The sequence below is a fragment of the Gossypium arboreum genome, chromosome 5 (assembly GCF_025698485.1).
Source record: "Gossypium arboreum isolate Shixiya-1 chromosome 5, ASM2569848v2, whole genome shotgun sequence".
Lineage (NCBI taxonomy): Eukaryota > Viridiplantae > Streptophyta > Magnoliopsida > Malvales > Malvaceae > Gossypium > Gossypium arboreum.
Window position 1 is genome coordinate 9,972,328 of NC_069074.1, and position 13,851 is coordinate 9,986,178.

The 13,851-nt window shown below is 31.6% G+C and overlaps 1 protein-coding gene across 1 annotated transcript; it reads right to left on the reverse strand.

The window, feature by feature from the left end:
- Positions 1-6,304: 6,304 nt before the first annotated feature.
- LOC108451795 (pleiotropic drug resistance protein 1-like) lies at positions 6,305-13,798 on the reverse strand. The gene is made up of 24 exons (XM_017749478.2): positions 13,109-13,798; positions 12,899-13,019; positions 12,722-12,810; positions 12,552-12,636; positions 12,298-12,457; positions 12,043-12,119; positions 11,759-11,812; positions 11,576-11,666; positions 11,172-11,473; positions 10,695-10,976; positions 10,291-10,607; positions 10,030-10,190; positions 9,831-9,934; positions 9,449-9,605; positions 9,262-9,363; positions 8,978-9,099; positions 8,558-8,890; positions 8,183-8,473; positions 8,021-8,104; positions 7,789-7,922; positions 7,463-7,690; positions 7,188-7,359; positions 6,823-7,077; positions 6,305-6,735 (listed from the first exon to the last, which is right to left on the reverse strand). Exons 1-24 carry the CDS (start codon positions 13,441-13,443, stop codon positions 6,478-6,480), a joined length of 4,314 nt encoding a protein of 1,437 aa, XP_017604967.1. The 5' UTR covers positions 13,444-13,798; the 3' UTR covers positions 6,305-6,477.
- Positions 13,799-13,851: the final 53 nt, after the last annotated feature.

The following is a 13,851-nucleotide window of genomic DNA, read 5'->3' on the forward strand; positions in this document are numbered from 1 at the left end:
ATTGTACCAAATATAATCAAATTGAACATATATTAATAACCATATTCTCATATGTTACCAATTGGACAATATCAGCACAATCACTTTCTAGTTTAACTTTTGAAAGCCTTTGTTTCTAGTCACATTTGACATTTCTCAAATAACCCATAGTTTCGGATGAAAACAGCGAATAATAATTGGATTCGACTAATCACAGTGCACACCAAGTTCATAGTGCAAAGTATAGAATCAAAACTACAAACAAATGTTGTCATTATAATATTGCATTCATATGGATATAAAAACAGAGTTGAGAAAAAAAAAAAACATATGATCCATCTTAAAAATGATTTTGATCTTGGCACTAAAATGTTTCATCTTCAACTTTTAAACTTCATCTTATACTTGTGGAGTTGCATAAATAATGCAGATATTATTTTTGGATGCAATTATTTGAAAAAGGTTAATGTTGAATGTTATATATAATGGTGAATCTTAATTTTAATTGATATATAACTGTAACATTAATTAAATGATAATTATTTTTTAAAATCTAATAATTAATTAATTAATTAATATACTCAATCGTGTAGTTCAAATGAAAAAAACTTTATTATACAAATAAAAAAATATTATTGATATGATATTATTGAATGTGATTTATAATGGTAAATTTTAATTTTAATTGATATACAATTATAGCACTAATTAAATGATTGTTAATTTAAACAAATAAAAACAAATATGTTTTTAATGTCAATTTAGTAATATAATGAGCAATAAAATGTATTATTATCGATTCGAAGTTTTAAAAACTCGTGCTTTTATATATATATATATTATTATAGATTATAAATAAAGAATACATTATTAATAAAATAATTATAACTATAATTATTTTTATATGTATTGTATTATATTATTGATTTTATAGATTAAAAAAATAGAAAACACAAATAATACAAAATAATAATTATTAATTGATCGATTTTATTATTTTGTAATTAAAAAACTTGAATTTTATTATTTTAAATTTATCTAATTATATTGAGTGATTTTGTAGATTTATAATTTTATTAATTGATAATATATTAGGTTATTTTTGAGGAAGAATTTGTAAGAGATGAAATTAATTAATTTCATATTAATATATTATCATGTTAATTAATATTATTTTATTATTATCACATAATAATATTAATAAATTATTATTTTAATGTTAATTTAATTTTTTCAAACTCTTACTTCTATATATGTTATAGATTATTTTTTAAATATTTCATAATTTTTGCTTTTGTGGTCAGTAAGTTCATTTTTTGGGATTGGATAAGCTCCATTATGGTAAGAATATACTCATTTGAGTAAAAGGGTAAAAAGAGAGTATAAATCAAGATTGAAATCCATGTCATTAGAAAAAGGCTCGAATATCATATTGAAGAAAAGGGAAGCTTATGAAATGATTTTAATTAATTTATTAATAGAAATTTCAAATATTAATTATTACATATAAAATAAAAATAAGATAAAATAAAATTTAAAATTAAGGTAAAAGATAATGACAAATTTATGTGAATCTTTTCAAATCTTAGAATTATATTATTGATAAATTATGCAATTATCATAATTCATTATAAAATTATAAGTAATATTTTTTAAAGGTAAATTCATTAATTCATTTAATGAATGAAACTATATAATTCAGAGAAAAAAATAATGTAACCATACAATTCAGAGGAAAAAACTAGTAAACACTCGTTATGATACGTTAATAATTAACATTGTTACGACTCAAGCACGACGTATCTAGAGTGATTGCAAGTATTTAATATGATAAAGAAATCAGTCTCGGATGGTCCAAAGAGGCAAGCAAAAATCAACAAAAGGATCAAGCATTCACCAAACTAGAGAAGACGACAACAAAATTATCCTCAAAATCATTGTAAAACTAAGATTACTTACGTAAGCAAGACTAAAAAACGTGCTACAAGAGTAGATAAAAACTTCTAAAATTAAAGACTTATTAAACAATAGAAAAACAAACAAAAAAACATATAAAACTTAGACAATACGGGTCCAAATTGACACGTGAAATCATTAATTATTATGAAATACCTTCAAAACGGAAGCAAATTAAGAAGCCGACGAAGAGCTACCCACTTTTCAAGAAAAACTAATGGTGGCCGGTGGTGTTTTAGCAAACGACATGCATTGTCATCTATCTATCACAAACTGTGAAGATAACAAAGATACTCACAAAATAAATCTGTAAACTGAAAAGAGAGAAGACATGTGTAGTGAATGGAAGAAGAAAGAAAGAAATAGTTGATGGGAGAGGAAAAAGACAAATGATAGCCAGCCCGGAGGCTGGCATCGCCGCTAAGCAAAACAAAAGATAAGAAGTTTTTAACATAAATTTAAATAATTTATATTTATTTTTAAGGTTTTTTAAATTTTTAGAATTATTGCTGATAAAAATTAAAAAAATCAAATTAACATTTTAGCTATAGTATAAGGACTAAATTAGTAATTAACCATTTAAATTAATTTTAACGTCATCATTTAACGATAAAATTTAAAGAGAGAACTAATTTACAAATTTGAAATATATAAAATTAATATACTTATTTTTTAATAAAGAAGTCAAAACTGTTTTAAGTATAACCTACACTTGTAATCAAAGGAGTTTAATTTTATAATTAAAATGAACCTCCTCATATTTTTATTTATGTTCTTTTCATATATTTTTAAATTTTGTTTATCATTTTCATCCACCCACAAGTGGGTGCCTCGTATTTAAGGTTTTTGAGTGTGACTCAAAAAATACGGCCAAAGAGACGTCTCCATTCACACGGCCGACATTTCATTTCAAAACACGTCGCAAACGGCTCGTAGTAGTCGTCGCTGTGCAATCTTCCGACAATAACATCAACAGAGTTGGAATTTAAGACAATTCAAATATCAATTGTCAGGGTCCAGCTTCTCCTTTGAAATGGATTCCTCCACCCTTTATATTTCTGCCGTAATCACCATGGCATCCTTACTTGACCTGTTTATATTGATGGAGTTCTTTTACCATAAAATTGGTTAAACTCTGCAGTTATATTTAGTTTGTGTATGAGATACCACCTCATCACTTTATTGATGAACAAATTTTACAACTTAGAAACCCTTTAAATAATAATATCGAATTTGATACATAAAAATCAGAACTGTTATTTATTTTTGTCATTTTAGTTTTCTATATTTTGTTTTAATTTACATACATACATTTTTAAACAACTATAATATAAAATTAAAATTAAACCGTGGAAAAAAGGGGACAAAACTTGGATATTTTGGGATCAGCCCCTAGATCAATATCCAATTAATTATTCAGCCCACTTAATATTGAGAAGAATATATATATTCTCTTTCTTTTGCTTTTTTATTTTTACGAGAAATTGCATGGTGTGAAGGTGACGAAGGAAACAAAAAGAGCTCTTCTAACATCAAAAAGAAAAGGAAAAAAGAATATATGCATTATAAAAAGTGGCTATATTGATACCAATTTGGGTTGACCCAAGAAAAGAATTAAGAATCAATGTTAGATAGCAGGTATGCTATGCCAAAACACGGGGCATTTTTCATGGCCATTCAACAGGCGCTGCCTTTTAATTATAAAATCTTAATTTAAAATATCTTCTTGAATCAAAACAAGCTAATATCTTGAATCTAAATCTAAATTCTATTGTGCAAAATCCAATAAATGGCGGGCACAAAGCATACTTTCAAGACTTAAAAGAATCATTTATGCATTAAATTCATGATTCTTTCTATCATTACTTAAACTCAAAAAAGAAATAAAAGAGTTTAGAAAGTCATAGTATAAAAAAACACACCGGAAAGATCAAATAATTTTGATAATTAATTTATATAAACCCTGAAACTTAAATCATTAGATTAATAACTGTGTAATCAAATAATTTTATAAGAAAAACCTTAAATCCTATAAAAATTATATGTTAAACTTTTCTATTTATAGTTAAAGTGCTCAGGGTAAAGTGTATGACGAATAAAGCACAATAAAACCTGTAAATTAAAGCACTGTTCATACATGTTAATTTAATATGTATTCATTATGACTAAATAAATTAATTATTTACGAATATACTCATTGATGACATATTTAGAAAAATAAAAGTGCTTTGACCCACAAAGGATAAATTTCCTTTTAGGTCTTCTAGAAATTGTTATATTTTTGAAGTTAATACAATAATAAAATTTCTTATTAAACCCCAAAATATTTATAATTCAACTATGGCCCTCCAAAATGGTAAATTTATAGTTTAACTTCTAAAATTATAAATTTTAAGTTTATACAATCATAAAATTATTATTTAATCCCTCCAAAAGTTTATACATTTCATTTTAATACTCAATGACTTGTGATACTTTCATCGTATTACATGTACAATCGACAATTTTGATAATTCTTTTACAGTTTTTTAAATAAGTTTCTTTTAATAATTTTATAGTTTATTTTACTTTTTTGATAATTTTTATATTTTTTAGCTTTATAATAACTTTTTATTTTGAAAATTTAAATATTTTTAAAAAATTACAGTTATTTAATCCCAATAAAAGATTTATATCCATCACTTGAGAAATATGGTGAACATATGGATTCTTAGCTCCACCCATTGTAAAGCAAACCCAATCCTCTTCTTTCGTTTTCTTTATATTTCAATATCCATATTCGCTCATTCTTTTCCGATTTGATCGTCAAAGTCTCACATCGGAACCTTATTCTGACCTCTTGATGGAGATTTCTAAATCTATTTTAGTACTAAAGCTTGATATTTGTTTTCTAATAAAACTGAATCCTTTTCTCTTTTAAAAAATAGGATCACGCATGAATATTTTAATACTAAAGCTTGATATTAGGGAATGCCTGAATATTTCTCTTTAATATTATTTTCAACTTTACCTAAAATCACTTTTAACAAACCTTCCAATATTTAAATACTTTAAATAATGAAACACGAGTAAGGTCAGAAAATTTTTTGGGAGTTGAAATTAAATTGTATACTTTTACAATAGTAAGAATGTAATTTTATCATGGTCTATATCTTTATAATTTTTAAAGGATTAAATTAAATTTTATAATTTTTAAAAAACTAAAATATAATTTTACCACTTCTAATTTAAAATTTTATAAACTATAAAAAACCTTAAAATAAATTTTTTCCCATTCCCGGCCCCTGCAATTTCGACTATCAATTTAATTTGTGAATAAACTACAATTTATCAAGACCACATTTATGTCAACATAAGACTAATATCGTCAATTATTCGATTTAAATAAAGGTTGTTTTAGTTTTAAATCTTATTTTATATATAAACATATGAGAAATTGGTTTAATATTTTAAGTTTGTTCATTTAATTTATTTATTAGTTTCCTACAATAGAATGTGTTATATCTATGCTGGTTGAACATTTCTTTTTTTTTTAATTTTACTATTGATGGATCATATAATAAAATATAAAAATTCTTTTTTTGGGATTACTTCGTCTTACTACATTTAACATTGATCATATCTTCCAATAATAGAATGATTTTGATTTTGATTTTATTATTTTATATTATATGTATTATAAATATAGTGATGCAGTACAAATATTTAAATTTAAATTTTAAAGATGATAATATTAAAAGAAATAAATATAAACTTTAAAATAATTATTTTCATAAATAATAAAACATACATGAAATATTTCGGAGTTGTTAATATAAGTTAAAAGTATCTACCCTTTATTAATCCCACATGTGAAATCTAACAAAATCATTCCGATACTCTTTTAGGAAAATGTCAACCAATGACCTGTGATACTACTATACTGGTATGCATATAAAAAACTGCAATTAATACATATTTTTCTTGAACTTATAAAATAATATAGGATAAATTATATCTACAGTCATTGTAATTTTTTTAATTTATTCATTTTAATTAAAATAATTTATTTGTTATTAACGGATTACTGATATGGCACATAAATTCATTGAATAACCGACACATGAAACATTTTTTAAAATTTTGACTAAAGCTTAGGAACGTTTCTTTAATTAGTATATTTTCTCCAAAAAAATATCTATAAGCTTTAATCAAAAGTAAAAATAAAATGCCATGCATTAATTATTTAATGGATTAATGTGTCATGTCAACAATCCATTAATAACAAACATAAATTTTAATCATAATAACTAATTTACATAATTATTTTAATTAAAGCGATTAAATTAAAAATAAGATTTAGAATGATTAAAAAGAAGTATAAAATCTATTTTAAACTGACCATGAGTAGAGTTTATCCAATAATATATATTAAATGCAGAGAGAGTAAATAAGCAATATAGTTATAAGTAGAGACTAAGTGAACCCATGTTTCTATATCCTCGTATTTGGTATCGAAATCCTATACAAAAATCAATGGAACCAACTCGTATTAAGCCTTCCCTATCGCCTTTGAAAATTGAATAATTTGATGGATACCGCAAACAAAAAAGCGAAAAGCAATGCCCATCCAACGATCACAGCAGCAACCACGCCCACAAAATCATGCCTGAAACCAAAATATTTCTTCAGAAACTCTTCAGTGGTTTCTCCTGCATCAAGGACATCCTTTACATCACCATACTGTGACACTATCAATCCATACAAAGTCCAAGCCATCGGGCAAATCCAATAGTTCCACCTCCACCATATCGGAATTCTCTGCAAATTTAACCATCGGCAGAGTGAAAAAGCTTGCAAACAACAATAATATGGATTCCCCCCAAGAGCTGAGCTTTAATGGATTACCGTGCGAGGGACTATGAATCCTGTGAAGAGATTCCAAAGCCCATAAAATGCAGTGGAAATGATTGCAGCAACGTGGAAGTTTGGTGTTATAGCCATGGTCATCATGCCAAAGAAGGTGAAGTATAGCAATGTGAAATACATGAAGAATATGTACCATAAGAATTTAGCAGCACTCCATTCGAATGCCATCATTGAATACACAATGATGCCATAAGTCGCTGCTTGCACTAAGATATATGGTAGCTCCACAACAACCTGGGGATAAATAAAATGGTCAAATCACTTAGCGATGCTCAAACGTATACTAAAAGCTACGCGAGTGTCAGGGAATGCATCGGATAATGTCTGACACAGGTATTTCTCACCTGTGCAAAAGCATAGGCCATAGGTGAATACATTCCAGCGGCTTTTTCCCTATAAAAGACCGTTCGCTCGATGTGGACTATTGGTTGTATACTGGCAGCATTTTGGACACCAAGAAAGAGAACAGCGGCATACATAGAACCCATTGAATTAAAGAGGTCTTGATATCTTGTTCTGTGGTTTTCAAATGTAGCAATTAGATTTTAAAAAGGGAATAAGAAATTTAAGGTCGTAACTTTCAACATCGGTTCGAGTTTAGTTTTCTGTAGTTGTTTACCTTTTGGAGCCAACGTTCCAGAACATTGTTCCAAACATTAAGGCTATGACAGTGGTGAAGAAAAATCTTACGGCAGTGTATGACGTATTTCGCCAGTATGACCATCGTTGTTTCCATAAGCAAACCAAGAACTGCGAGAAGAATGACCGCGAGTACCGACTTGGGAAATGAAGTTGTTTTGAACCAGGAGAAGGCACGTTCAATTGTTCAATAAGTGCTTTATTTCTCCTGTGAAACATATCACATGAAACAGGTTCAGGCTACTGTTTTATGCTGAAATCCTATGGCAATATGTTCAGATGCAAAACTGTCATCTTTTCAATTACTTGTGCAGTTCTGAACTTTCGTATAAATCAGCAAAATCAACCCCCAAAGCCATCTCCTGCTCCGGAGTTGAAACTTCTAACATCCAAGTTGCTGGGTTATAGCCGTCTTTTATTCTGCTGATTCCCTCAATTCCCTTGATGATTGAATAACAAACTTTTTAAGTATATCATCAGCAAGCAACCATGAACGATTGATTTAAAATTTTTTTTTCTGTTGAACATTGAAGTTTACCTCAAAGTACTTTATCATGTCACATGAATTGTGACCCAATGGCCCTACATATATCTCTTGTCCCCCTTGCTTCAATAACAATAGCTGCAATGGATGTAGGTCACGAATCAAGCTTGGTTATAATTGAACAAGAACTTCTTTGAAGCTTTTAACATTTCTTACCTCGTCAAAAGCTTCAAATATATCAATGCCAGGTTGATGGATGGTACATACAACTGTTCTTCCAGTGTCTACTGTGTTCCTAACCGTTCTCATAACAATTGCAGCAGCTCTTGCATCAAGCCCTGAAGTTGGTTCATCCATAAAAATTATTGAAGGGTTGGCAACTAGCTCAACCGCAATAGTTAGCCTCTTGCGCTGCTCGAGTGACAAACCGCTTACACAAGGCAATCCAACTAAAGCTTGCCTCAAGGGGGTCAGTTCAACGAGTTCCATGACTTCCTTAACGAACATCTGCAAACAATTGTAGAATCTCAATTGGTTTAGATCACGAGTAAATGGAACTGCACATATTGACAGCATGCTTTCGGATACTACCTTCCTGGTTTCAGAATTCACTTCAGGATATAACCGGAGCCAAGCCGAGTAAAGCAATGATTCATAGACCGTTAGATGAGGGGAATGGATGTCAGTTTGCTCACAGTAGCCAGATATACGAGCAAATGTTTCTTGCTTTTTCGGGAACCCAGAAATTTTGATGCTTCCCTCAATGTACCCTCCAGTTTTCCTACCAGCCAGTACGTCCATCAAAGTGGTTTTACCAGATCCACTAACACCCATCAGGGCAGTGAGAACACCAGGCCTGAAAGCACCGGTTATCCCCCTCAAAAGCACCAATCTATCTTCAGTCACTCCCTGGGCCTTCATTTCCTGAAATTTCATTTCTAACTGTTATTATTCATAACCATTTTACTTCAGAAATAATCTTCTCTATTCTACAACATATCTGAAGTGCACCTGAGGCATATCTACTGCATAAACAATCTTCTCAAAGGTAATGCAGTGTTGCAGAAATGGAAGAATCATGCCCTTTTCCCTGTACTGTATTTTATCCGGATCAGCTTCTGTCCTCAACAGGTCTGTAAAATTAATTATTTTGGCATTAGATATTAAAATGTGCCGATTGTAAGACATTTGCTTCAACATTATAAATACACAAGTTCAATCCTTGATGTTGATTCTAATCTGAGCAAATATAAACACACTATTATCAATGCCATTATCCATCCAAGTTTGATTACCAGTGTTGCTTCCCTTGTGCTGCAGCTGAGCATCTACTCCATTTCTATCATCATCTTCATTGTTTTGATCTTCTGATTTTACCCTCTGGATTTCATCCAAGGCTGCACCATATTGTCAGCACATCATTATTTGTACATACACATATATCAGTTAAATGACTTGGAGTAGAGAATTAAAGACACTCACGATTGAGATAAGTGAGAGCCAGGGTATTTAAGAAATTTAATACTAATATGAATCCCACCAATGCGCCAACTCCTATCCAATACCAGTAGGCTTCTGAAAAGAACCCGCGAGACTTCAAAACTAAAACTCCTAGCTTTTCGGTTGTAAATGGGAGAACCTATATCAGAAAGTCAGTTAGGAATTAGCTTTACTTGATAACCTGACAAACAGATGATCAAATGGATAGAGTTAAAAGGGTAAGCCAAGTGCAAGGAGGCTTCATTATTGTGGGGTTTGGGCAAGAGTCAAATGTAGACAGCCTTAACCCTGACATTCCCCCTCAACTGATCCACCAAGGCACACCCTGAAATGCTCACATGACAAAACCAGTTCAAGAAAGTACATGATTCCAGCTCTCTCCAAGGAACTCATTAATTACTATAGCATTCTGGGAGTACATCATAGGTGATATCCAATAAGCCCAGATCCACCATTTCCTAACCTCATCTACAGGGACATACACAGACAAAGTCATCAATATTAATTGTTAAAACTTAACATGTTATCATGTATGTAAAAGTAAAGTTGTTCGCTTCTTATACCTTGAGACAAGACATATCCACAATTTGCAAAAAGAACAAGCAGACAAAATGAAGATAATGTGTTAGTAACAGTCATCTCCCTACCCAATGCTGCAACTAGTCGAAACAGCGCAGAAGACATTTGGTTCGTTAGCACCAGCAAAAGAAACTGCTTCAAAAACCTGCAACACGCTATGTTCTGGTGAATGAAGACATATGAGAAGCAATATGCAAACCTATTATGTCATAAGTATAATTCTTCTCCTTTTGCTTTCAGTTTACCTAAAAATATCAGGATCCAGGCCCATGGCGTAATAGGTGACTACCACCCAGAGGGCAACCTCGATGAATGATATAGGAATGTTCAAGATCCACGTAGGGAGGGCATATACCCAGGCAGGATAGAACAAGTTGTCCCTTTGCTTGAAGAAGACTGGAAGCCTAAGACCAGTCATGGCAAGCTCTGATAATCCACTAAACATGAACATAAATACAGAGAAGAACACAGCACCCATCTGAACTATCCCATCAGTTGGAGTCTTCTTATGCATTTCAGTTCTCAGGAAGACGGTTGATCCTATCACTGCCATCACTACAAGCTACAAGCACGACAAACACAAAACCCCAGTCCTAATCAACTGTGCTAGATTAAGACTAGAAAAAGACACTGCATTGTCGAGTCCTACCTGTATAAGCTTGAAGATGTATATGAAGGAGTTCCTCTTCATCAACGAAAGTTCTTTTGAGAAGCAAGCTTTGAGAAGCTCCCTTTTGTTAACACCATAATTCTTGGTCGTCAAAAGAGTAGGATCACTTCGATTCTTATCGAAGGGAGTTGCAAGATCATCCTGCAATCTTTTTCCCACATGGAATGATTGGAATGCCACCGCAAATTCTTCCACCGTGACAAAACTGTAGGCCTTGTCAGTTTGATTCCAATACTGTCTCTGATCTTTCCTCGATGTAACCTGAAAATGAAGCCTAATATTAAATATACGACACTCCCAGCTCTATCGGTGGTGCACACCTTAAATACCATAACAAGAACAGTACTATCTGCACAATGGAAGGTATTTGATAAACATTGTAGCTTAATTCTCTGAATTTATGATTGCTGATGATGCATGAAAATTTTGACAGAGAAAAGCAACATGCACTCTTACTTCTTGTAAGAAGTCTGCAACACCCTTTCTTGCTGGACATTTGAAACCCATCGATTCGAAGAACTCAAGCACATTTTCACGGGGACCCTGGTACACAATCTGGCCATCTGACAAGAGAACGATGTCATCAAAGAGTTCGAAAGTCTCTGGTGCTGGCTGTAGGAGAGAAATGAAGGCAGTTCCGTTCAGAATGTGAACTTTTTGCCTCAGCGATTTGACAATTTGGTATGTGGTTGAACTGTCCAGGCCAGTGGATATCTCATCCATGAGCAGCAGTTTTGCTGGTCCAGCCAACATTTCACCTATAAGACAATCCACAGAGAGAGAGTTTGCATTGTACTAAGGCGTTGGAAATTAAAGTGGTGCACATGATAAAATTAGAATCTAGTGGACCAACGCTTTACCGGTTGTTACTCGCTTCCTTTGTCCTCCTGAGATACCCCTAATCATTTCATTCCCCACCAGGGTATCTGCACAATTTTCTAGTCCCAAAATCTGCAAGCATGGAACAAGGTAATTAGGAATGAAGCAAAGGGGTTTCTTTTCTTCACTTCCATTGTCTAGGTTATTGATCTGAATCACAATACCTTAATAATGTAATCTGTGAGTACACTTGTTTCTTGATCCCCAATGGATGCTGCCTGGAACATTAGAATATTGTTACAACTAATAAAATAGAATATAAGCCACCCTTCAAAGCCTTGATTTCATTCACACAACACTGATGTCAAACCAAGATAATAGTTTCCATAATTTATTTAACCCAAAAATTTCCCATCACTTTTTTCTGTTCATATAAATCCCAAATGCTAAGAAACCAAATTTAGGCTACATATGCATTCGGTTCAGTTGTAAAAAGTCAATTTCTTACCTTCATGAAGGCATCAATATCAGGATCAGGTTTAATATTTGCAGCTTTCTCCCTTCTTGCCAATTCTGCTAGCATCTCTGCAATCACAAGCATGTTGATTAGTTAAATTTTAAAACAAGAATTGTTTAACTCGTGCATGTATATAAGTTGGTCCGGCCTATTGCTCTTTCCTTGTGCCTATTTATGCGTAAAAAAACCAGATTAAAAACTTGATTAAAAAAAAGGAGAAAAAACTTGGGATACTCTTTAACTAACCATAACTGGGCCCAACACCCTGGCATCTAGCAGAGAAGGCTATGGTTTCTCTTACTGTCCATTCTGGGAGATGAAGATCATTTTGACAAATGTATGCAGCAATTCTCTGTGGCACAAAATCTTTCATTTCATGCCCATTGTATGTGACCCTCCCTGAAAACTGTAACAGATGTTTAAGCTTCTTTAGATGTTAATCAAAACTAGTATACTAACACATATAGCTAAAATCTGAGAGAAGAGTTTAGAACTTTCACCTTTAGGTCACGATTAAGCTTTCCTGCCAACGCTAACAAAAGTGTAGTCTTTCCAGAACTTGGAGGACCCAACAGCAATGTCATTCTGCATATAATATATAAACAAATGTATAATGAACTAAAACCCAAAATTTAAAACTAGGTAATGTGAAAAGGGCATCGCTTCTCACCTGCATGGCCTAATGGTTCCACTTACATCCCGAAGAATAGACAACTGTTTCTTTCTACTAGAAAGCAAATGCAGGCAATGCAAAATGCTCTTCAAAACCAAAAGAAGCTAGGTTAAGACTAACAAGAACAAACCCTTTTATTAAAAGAAAACGATAGAAAAAGAAATCCACAGTAACCTCTAGTTTATTGATAAAGAAATTGAAAAACGAAGGTAATGCTCTGCTTCCTATATAGGCTTCTGCCTCAACTTTTAAATGTTCATATCTAACTTCAAGCTTCGGAATTTCAATACCAACCCTGTCAGATATCAAGAAACACTGAGAACAACCCAAGAGAGAGAGAAAAAGAAAATTGCTAATGGAACAGCAAAAAGAACAGTTTCTTGCCTGTCAACTCGCTGTCTGATCTTTAACAAGAAACTTTCATTGTCCTTTTCAGTATGTTTAATCAACCTATCCATCAATTTCTTCCTTTCTTCATGCCCAAGTTTAGGCACATCAACTTCGCTTGTCTCACCAGGCGAGGTGGTCAACAGAGCTTTCTTTAGGCGAGCAAATGTTGGAAGTCTTTCAATGGCTGCCCATTTCAATGCTTTTTCGTCATCATCGTCATCTTCTTGTCTGAAAGATCTCGAGAACACATTGTAACCGGTGTCCCTCCATCTGGAAGAACCGTTTGCTCGTAAACTATTACTTGCTTGATAAAGATCATTTCGCTTCATTGCCAATCACCAATACAAATTGTTACTAACGTTAGAAATCACTAAACTAATGTTACGTCTATTATATGTTAATGTTTGCAACTTTGGTACTTGGTTTAGAGTTATTTATTAAAAAGTTTCAAGATCCAACTTCATCGCTAGAACTAGAAATCTAGTACTACTGTTCAGAAATTTCAAACTTAAAACATTCCTTCCAAAATTCTATGTATCTGTCCCTGTTATCATTTGAGCCAACTGAATTATTCATGTGGATGAAAATTGATTATTGATAAAATAAAAAAAAAGGGTTAAATGAAAATTGATTAAGGAATAATATTAAATTAAAAAATATGGAAGAGTAATAACTAAATAATAAATTTATTTAAATATAATTAAACATTAATCGTACTTTCGAATATACGATTTTAA